Source organism: Papaver somniferum, chromosome 1 (genome assembly GCF_003573695.1).
Source record: "Papaver somniferum cultivar HN1 chromosome 1, ASM357369v1, whole genome shotgun sequence".
In the NCBI taxonomy this organism is placed as follows: domain Eukaryota; kingdom Viridiplantae; phylum Streptophyta; class Magnoliopsida; order Ranunculales; family Papaveraceae; genus Papaver; species Papaver somniferum.
The window spans coordinates 2,139,768-2,148,821 of record NC_039358.1 but is presented as its reverse complement, the minus strand read 5'-3'; the positions used below and the strand labels follow the sequence as shown (position 1 = coordinate 2,148,821).

At 35.2% G+C, this 9,054-nt stretch overlaps 1 protein-coding gene across 2 annotated transcripts; it reads left to right on the top strand.

Moving 5' to 3' along the window:
• Positions 1-5,350: 5,350 nt before the first annotated feature.
• On the top strand, positions 5,351-6,799 carry LOC113277224 (universal stress protein Slr1101). Of its 2 annotated transcripts, none has more exons than XM_026526379.1 (4): positions 5,351-5,773; positions 5,879-6,080; positions 6,252-6,328; positions 6,449-6,799. In XM_026526379.1, exons 1-4 carry the CDS (start codon positions 5,542-5,544, stop codon positions 6,469-6,471), a joined length of 534 nt encoding a protein of 177 aa, XP_026382164.1. In that variant the 5' UTR covers positions 5,351-5,541; the 3' UTR covers positions 6,472-6,799. The 2 variants fall into 2 exon arrangements, with proteins under 2 accessions (XP_026382164.1, XP_026382158.1); XM_026526373.1 differs by having other exon boundaries at positions 5,366-5,773; positions 6,446-6,799.
• The last annotated feature ends 2,255 nt before the right edge of the window (positions 6,800-9,054 follow it).

Below are 9,054 nucleotides of genomic sequence, written 5' to 3'. Positions count from 1 at the left end.
TTCTTGGACTAGCCAAGTTTCCACCCAATTTGGGTTAGGTTAATTTAATTCCAATTTTAATTTCACTGTTAATTTTTAGGGTTCTTGTTTTGCAAATTTTAATTCTCTGTTTAGAAGTTTAAATGTTTGTTATGTTCTTGTTAATGTGCATGTTTGAATTTCCTGTTAAATGTGGTCATTGTTAGTGCCATCTTTAGTTCAATGTTAGTTGTAATTCACTGTTAGTTTGATGGAATGCTAGGCTAGAAACCTTTGAAGCACTGAATTGATTGAGTAATGGAAGAAATCAGTGCTCATAGCAAGCTGATTATCTTGCCATTCCATTTTTGTATGCTTAGGATGCATTGTGTTGATTGAGCATTGGGAGAAATTAGTGCTCTTAGCAAGCTAATTCTCTTCCCATTCTATTTGTATGCCTGTATTCTTCCCTTGTCCTTGCATTGTCACCATTTCAGTTTCACCTTCATCCCTGCCCTTGGCCTTAGGCCTTGGTTCATTTATCTTGTTCACACTGTTTTCTTCATTGTCATCTTTCTTTGCTGTCTAGTATTTCCATTGTTGTTGTTTACTGCATTGCCTTTGCTCTATTGCCCTGTTTACTTCCCTTGGCTTGCTGCAACTCTGTTGCTGCTGCTGTTTTCTTCCCCTGCCCTACTGCTGCTGTTGCTTCCCTTGCTACTGTTGCTTTTGCTGCAGCTGCTGTTGCTGCAGCTGCCTTTTCCTCCTACTTCTGCTGCTGCAACCCTTCTGCTGCTGCAACTGAGCTTGGCTCAGCTAAGACCACAGTGCAATTTCAAAGACTGCTGAAGCCCAGAGTCATTACTAAAGCCCACTGTAATAGTTCATTTTCCAAGCAAAGGCCCAGTTCACAGTTACCAAGCCCAGGTTTGAACCAAAAGTTGAAGCCCAGTTCATTAAGGCTCAAAGCCCAATTCAATCAACTGTAGGCTTAATCCATAAGCCTAAACTCAAAAGCCCAAGACCAAACCAACTGAGTCCAAGGCTCAGTTCAATTCAAAGGCCCAAGGCCTCAAGCACTTCTTCATTACAAACAAACCCTATAAACCCAAAGCAATTTAGAGCCCAAATAGCTAGAAACTCCAAAACACACCCGATCTCTGTGGATCGACCCGTACTTGCACGAGCTACAACCGACGACCGTGCACTTGCGGTATTACTGTAGGCCCGCGTTTCATTGCGCTTAATTTTATACATATCTCCGGGCCCACCAAGTTTTTGGCCGGGGATAATTTTTAGGACCTTTTAGAAGCCTACCACTGCCCCAGCCACACATGTGAGTTAACAACAAAACTTGAACCTCTCCTTACAAAAAAAAACACATGAGTTTCCAAAGGATTCAATCTATTTCTTTGTATCTTTCTTCAATTTCCCTGTCAGATACAAATATCAATTTTGACTGATGAGCCAACTGCTGTTTACATGAGCCCTATACGATATTGGTGGTTGGTGTATGTTTAGGTGATTTTATCAGTGGAATATTGGTTTCCTTCTAGTGTCTTAGAATGAGTTTGTAGTTCCCTGTAGTGTCTTGGTGGTTGGGGACATAAGTTCAGTAAAGTTTCCTTAAGATTGATGCTAGTTATAATACAGTCATGTAGATGTTATGCAATGAACCAATATGTATTATATTTGTTTGCCATTTTAGGAAAATGATTATGATATGTTGAAGTTGATCTGGTTTTGCCATATGATTAGTAATACTTGCTGCATAGGTTTTTGATTGTTTTATTATTAATGGTTTATTATATTCACTGCAATCATCAATTTACTTAGGTCTTTGGTTTAGAATTGTTACTTTCATTTTGGATTTAAAAGTGTGGATTCTATCTTGAAGTTGTTGCTCTGCAGCAAATACTTCTTTCAGTTCAGCTGAAATATGAGATGAGGTATATTTCATCTCATATTTTCAGTTTTATATTGTTAAGTAACTCATGGATTTTATAAATTTACTGGTGTTTTAGCATTGTGTCAAAGTTTTGGTTCATTTTCAGTTTCTTATATCAGGATCGTGCAGCCATCAATTTACTTAGTTTCTTATACTAGGATCGTGCAGCCATCAATATATATATATATATAATCTGCACCTCTTATATTCCACTATATATATATATATATATATAACCTGTTGGCTGTTGATAAGATCTTGAACATTGTTCCCCCGTTATGTTGTTATTTACAAAAAAAACATGAGTTTCTAAAGGATTCAACCCATTTCTTTGCATCTGCCTTCAATTTCCTTGAAGCTCCTATTTTGTTGCAAACATATTACATAACTTTCTTTCAATGCTACTGAAAGCCCTTGTGATATCATAGAGCTGAAACCGAATATGAGATATTAGTATTTGCATACATTCCACAAAAGTAATTCCCTTGTAGTCCTTTTCTTTTCCTGAATTCCCTGCTTTCTTCATTTATGTTTTCACTCTTGTTGCATGATTGTGTACCTGCTACTGATGAGCCAACTGTTGTCTACATGACCTAGATCTAGGTTTATCTCTCAAATTACCTCACACGTGCTTCCAACATTAAAAGAAAGAATATGAAGTATACTCTAGTAACTTATTTTGTTTTACCGTGTATTATGAACTGAACGAAGTCATTTTGCTGTTGTTGAACGACGTTCTTTGTCGTATGTGAAACAGGGACACAACACATGGATGCTCTATATCATTTATCAAGTATTGGCTAAGTTCATCGTCATTGGAGGAGCTTATCGTTTTGTTTTTTAACATATTTTTGTTAGCTTATTGTCTATCAGTTTAGCATCTTGTTGTTAGAACTTACTAGCTAGCTGCTTGGACATGTATTGTTGTGAATCAAAATTTCATCTTTTTTGTGTAATTTTAAACCGAATGGATAAAATGAATGAATGAATGTGGAATTCTAAGTTTGAGTTTAAATTTAAATTTCAGTTTGGGTTTGAATTGAGTTTAATTTGAGTTCCATTTGACTTGACTTTATTTGAGTTCCATTTGACTTGCCTTGACTTTGATTTTTTTTGAGTTCCATTTGACTTGACTTTGATGCAGTCAGATTATTTCATATGCAGCCATTCAGGCGTTTCAGCAAATCTGAATCTATTTTTTTTTATATTATAATTTAAATCTGAGACCCACGGTTAAGGGTCTGTACCTCGCTACCAAATCGGTCGTTATTCCGAGACCCGCGGCAAAGGGTCGTTTAAAAAAAGACGCTTTATCAGCGACCCCATCAAAGACGGTTAAAACTAGTCGTATAACTCATATATATGACCTGTCGTGACGGTCGCGGAACTTCTGTTTTCCACTAGTGATGCAGATTTGGAAAAACATGTGGATACCTAGTTTGGATACCACTGTTGATACTCATTTCTTTTCAGCCAATCTAGAAAACGTGTCTCAACTTATTGATAGTGATTCTAAATCCTGGAATGTTACTTTGTTGAATAGTCTCTTTGACAATCTTATTGTCAGTAAAATCCTAGATATTAGAATTCCTCTCACAAGAAGTGATCATTTATTATGGCAACCAAACTCTAATGGATATTTTAGCGCTAAAACTGTATATAGAGTCATTCTAAATGAGGTTAATATTGCTAATGGTTTCATTGCTGATACATCTGTAAACTGGAAAATTTTATGGAAAACTAGATTTCTCAGAATATACTTTACTTCCTTTGGAAATGTATAACTCAATGTATACCAACCAGTGATAAGATGGATAGATTCTACTGAAACATCAATACTATATGTCCTAATTGTAATAGTAGTTATGAAACTATGCAACACTTATTTCTGGAGTGTGATTATGCTAAAGCAATTTGGTCTTCTGTGGATGTCAATCTAATAAATGAAATTGCTAATATAACCTTTCAGGAATGAATTGTCGATATGATCCAGGTAACTAACTAACTCTACCAATATAAGTAATAAAATGTTAAAATGGTATGGGTTTGTTCTTTGGAATATCTGGAAAAGTAGATGTTAGGCAGTGTTTGATGATGTTAAACCATCTATCTCACAGGTAGTGATGTTAATAAGAACTGAGTTCTCTGAATGGAGTAGACTAGATATCATAGAAACTAATAATGCTCATGTTAGCATCATTAATAACCACTGGACATGTCCTGAACATACTGTCATAAAAAATAAATTTTGATGCTTCTTTCAAAGAACTTACTATGGATGTTGGAGTGGGACTAATAATGAGGGATTTTACAGGTAACAGTAATGGAAGTAGATGCTGGCACACAAGAACATTAGATCCGGAACAGGCAGAGGAGAAAACTCTTCTTGAAGCAATATTATGGGCAAAGAGAAAGGGTATAAGGAAGTTGCATACGGAAGGAGACTGTTCTAACGTAATAAGAGATCTAAATGGTAGTTTGAGCTCCATAAAATGGACTACCAAAAACATTATTTTCGATTGTTTAAGTTTACTAGTTTTTTTGAGTCTTGGAATTGCATTTATGTGCGCAAAGATATTAATCGTGTAGCAAATTCTTTAGCACAATATGCAAGGAATATCTGTAATGAAGAGGAATGGACATCTAGCATCCCCTCATGGCTAGCTTTATGCATCCAGGAAGACATACCAGTTTAACCTCTTTCATAGACACGGAAACGACACAATGCGGATGCGAACATAATAAAATTCTCAAATTATGATGCGGACACGTGTATATATAAATCAAGTGTTTTGATTCTAAAATTAGAAGATGATGTTACATTATCTTGTTTTTGTGTATACATTTCATAAGAAAAGAAGAGACCATTTGTTCATTCCGTATGGATCTATAATGTAATTAATTAATGTTTCAAATATATATCTTCAAGCTAGTTATTTCATAATTTTATCCGATTAATCGGTTTAATAATTAATCTAAATGTTTGTTTTTTTCCATTTAGTTAATAATAATTAAAATAAAGAAAAAAGTTTAAATGAAAATGAAAAAAATAACGCGATTAACCCGAATCATCGGTGCGTTCAAACCCGATGCGTGAGGGAAGCACATGTGAATGCATTGGACATGCGTCGTGTTAGCGTCAAACGCGCGTCCTGCGTCTGACACGAGTCATATGCGGACACGGCTCGAAAACTGCAGCGTCCGTATAACCCAGGTTCTAACAGTTAAATCAAATCATTGATCTCATCTCACTAGTCAGCACTTTAACTAATTAAGTTCATCAACACAAATTAAAAAGAGATAAAGAAGCTGAACCGTCTAGAAGAATTGGGCTGTAAAATCCATTTTCAGAAGCAGGTGTACTAATTGAAAAGTATTTCTAACTGGATAGACCATTTTGAAAGTCTATGATACTGTAGAAGAAAATTCAACTAAAACTTTCTTTGAGTAGTAATCCAAACTATTAAAGCAAACAGTACTATAAAGAAAAGTATTTCATTGATTCAAAGTATTCCACCCAAAAAAAATATAACAATTTGATTTTATAGATTTGAACAGAACAAAGTTATTATTGTCTATTCTTTCTTAGACTTTTATCATTCATTCTGCGCTTGTTTGAGCTTTTCAACTTTGATATGGAAACATTAATGGAGGATGAAGAATATAACTGGAGAGAAGTAATTTTACCATCTCTAATACCCAAAGTTGCAGAACCAGAATTAGAAAGGGAAACCGGAGAAAGAAGAAGGGGTAGAAACATCCTCATAGCTATTGATCATGGTCCAAACAGTAAACATGCTTTTGATTGGGTTCTTCTTCATCTCTGCAGACTTGCAGATACCATACACCTTCTCCATGTTGTTCCAAGTAAGTCCCATGCTATCAATTTGTTAATTTATTTTTCCTTATTAATTTCTCTTAATCAAAAAATATTTTGTATGGGTTTATTTATTTTCTTATGTTTTTTTTTAGATGTTCATAATGAGATCCTGTATGAAACAACCCAAATACTCATGGAGAAATTAGCTGTTGAAGCTTTACAAGTTTCTATGGTGAAAACTGTCGCTAGGATTGTTGAAGGTCATGATGTTGGGAAAATGGTTTGCAAAGAAGCTAAAAGATTGAAACCTGTTGCTGTTGTAATGGGTACTAGAGGAAGAAGTCTACTTCAAAGGTCCTTATATATTTAATTTTCATGTAATATATTTATTTTTATCCGTTCGATAGAAATTAGGATGTTCATGAGTTCTGAGTCAAGATTTTAATTTTTAACTCCACTATATGTGAGGCATCTCTTTGTAAAACATGAATTATTAGGATGATGCGTTTTTTTGTTTGATTTCAGCGTTCTTCAAGGAAGTGTGGGTGAATATTGTTTCCACAACTGTAAATCTGCACCGGTTATAGTTGTTCCTAGTAAAGGTAATCTGAAAAGGTTCATATTTTTTTAATTTTTTTTCTTCTATAGATTTAAAGGTCAAAACTTTCTTCAAGGATCCAAACTTTATGTATTTCCTTTGCTCTGGTCTTTAATTTCAGAAGCAGGTGAGGAATCAATGATCTAAAAACGGAGATTATTAGAGCACGTGTCTCTCTGCTAGGGGGATCATTCGCGATTTGAGACACTAGGAGGTGATATTCGCGATTTGAGTTCGAAAATCATATACATGTACACCAAGATATGACTGAGCACTTGTTGCCTTGTTGTATGATATTGTATGTTAAGCTGTTTGAAGAGATTTCTAGAGTTATGTTCCACTTATATTTAATTCTATGTTTACTACCGAGTACCGCCGTACTGAATCTTGGTACTGCTCCGTGAGTTATGTATGAATTTTATTACTGAATTTGTTAATCCAAATTCACATCTTTTGAGTGAATTGTTCTTCTATATATGATATGATACATAGTAAGTATTCTGCAAAATTTACTCGGAATTTGGATGAAGATGTATTAACTTTTTTTAAGGACATCTCTACTCATAAACATTAATGTCATCATCCTCTTTTGGATTTCTAAGGTCCGAGTTTGAAAATTTAAACTTATAAAAAGAAATTTACTTGCCTCGTACTATGAATCTATGATGAGAGTCTTATAGCAAAGAAAAGTCTCAATTTCAAGAGCTTCAATGATACAAAAGAAATGAATGTATTAGGCGATCACTTAGCCCAGTGGGAGAAAACTATGCCCAGTGAGCTTGATTTATTAGTGATTTTGAGGTCATTCGGTCAAATCCTGGTCCTTTTAGTGTTTGTTGACTATGTCAACTAACGGTTCACACACGGGCGTAGTCAGCCCATGACATGGGCTAGCAGTTGCCCATAAGTTCTCAAACCCATTTGGATTTGGAGGATCCAACGTTTTCGACCATTATTCACCTCTTCTTTATCCAATATAAAAACGATCTAAAAACCCTAGATATCGTGCACAAGGAGCAGCAGGAGGATGCGAATGGGATAACAGTGATCGATCTTTCCCTTCAAATCATTCCTCCTTATAGAATGGTCTGATGCTTCCGTTTCATTCACTGCCAACACAGAGATTACCGTGGAATTAGAAGAAAAACCAGGTAAGTGTAATATAATGAACTCTTTTTCTAACCAACTCTTCTTTTTTCTCTCTCTTTTTTGTACTGTTAAGTTTTTTTTTTTTTTTTTTTAATACCGTTAAGAAATCGTGTGTAAGGCTAATTCCTATGAGCTAGATTGAGATGTTAGGTTGGTCAAACAGTGTTGCAAAAATGTGGTCTAAAAGTTAACACTAGCATTTACTAGTTTTCTCTCCTAGCATTTGCTCGCAATTTAACTAGCAGCTAAATTGAAACGCTGAATGATTCAGCGCTCAAAAAGTGATCCTAACGTGAACAGTTCAGAGAAGAATATTCCAGGGTATCAGCGCTAGCGCAACTTTCCCACGATGAATGGTTCAGCGCCCAGTAAATCATGTAATCCACCACAATTTCTCACTGTATACATTTTTTATTACATCATGTCTCACCGAACACATCATCTCTCGTTATACACGTAATTTATTACATAATGAAAGAACATAAGTTCTTAAAAGTAAGTGAGATGATAACTTACTATTGTACTTTTATACACTGTATACAATTCCTAAGCTATTTTCTGCCTTAGGAATTGTACTTTTGTTCTTGTTTTGCTCTAGAATTTTTTCACTAGTATTTTCTCTAGTAATCTCTAGTTTCTCTCCCATGCCTACAGGTACTAAACTGCACCTTATTTATAGGTTCAGTTATTTCTAAATATTAGTCTTTCCATGAAGGGAAACTGCCCTATGTTTGTAATCTTCTAAAAATAGGTCCCACTCTATGATTAAGAAACTACTTCTAAAATTACTAAGACTAATTTTCTTGTATGCAGACTTGGATATAGGGTCTTTTGACGGGCCTATAGCTAAAAACGGATCATGTGGTGGAATCTATATACGCAAAGTGGCCTAGTCAGCTGGGGATGAGCCTTACACACTGCGGTTATAGCTCCCGTTATGTTCAATGAAATTTGAGGTAAGAAAAACTCATCGCATTTCATCTCTTTCTTTGGGCTTGCACATTGCTTCACTCCCGGGCAGTGTCAAATCATCTTAAAGGAGGCTTGAAAAAGGTTCCTATATATACATTCTGAAACCCATTAAAGAAAGCGAGATATCCAATTAGGGGTGAGAATTTTATCTGTCATCTGCGGATTTAACCGGGACCAATCGTATTTGTGCGGATGGATGTCTGGACCGTTCGCTAATGGAATTTTTGAAATCCAACGGATTACGGATTGGACCCGAATGCAACCTTGAAAATCCGTTGGACATCCATACCCGTCAAATTATGGACATTTATATAGTTTCTAGAAAATATATGTATAATTTTAGAATTTTTAGGTGTTTGCTTAGAGTATTGTCCATGACACTTCTATATTTATATACATATATAAAACGTGTGGATTCTATAAGAAGTCATCTATATAGGCTTTATTTTTTTTCATTATAAATTTTAACCAACACAAATCCATCGGATTATCCGTACCCGATTTGTTTATCCGTGTATCCATTGGATACAAATTCGTTGGATGTTGGACTGAATGATGATTCTAAATTTGAAATCCGTAGTGTATTGGATCGGGTGCGGATGAGGTGAA

Bases quoted from the DNA above. Each gene is read 5' to 3' on its own strand.
- LOC113277224 (XM_026526373.1), top strand. From the start codon at position 5,542: ATGGAAACATTAATGGAGGATGAAGAATATAACTGGAGAGAAGTAATT. The intron at 5,774-5,878 runs GTAAGTCCCATG...GTTTTTTTTTAG, and splicing joins CCTTCTCCATGTTGTTCCAA to ATGTTCATAATGAGATCCTG. The intron at 6,081-6,251 runs GTCCTTATATAT...GTTTGATTTCAG, and splicing joins GGAAGAAGTCTACTTCAAAG to CGTTCTTCAAGGAAGTGTGG.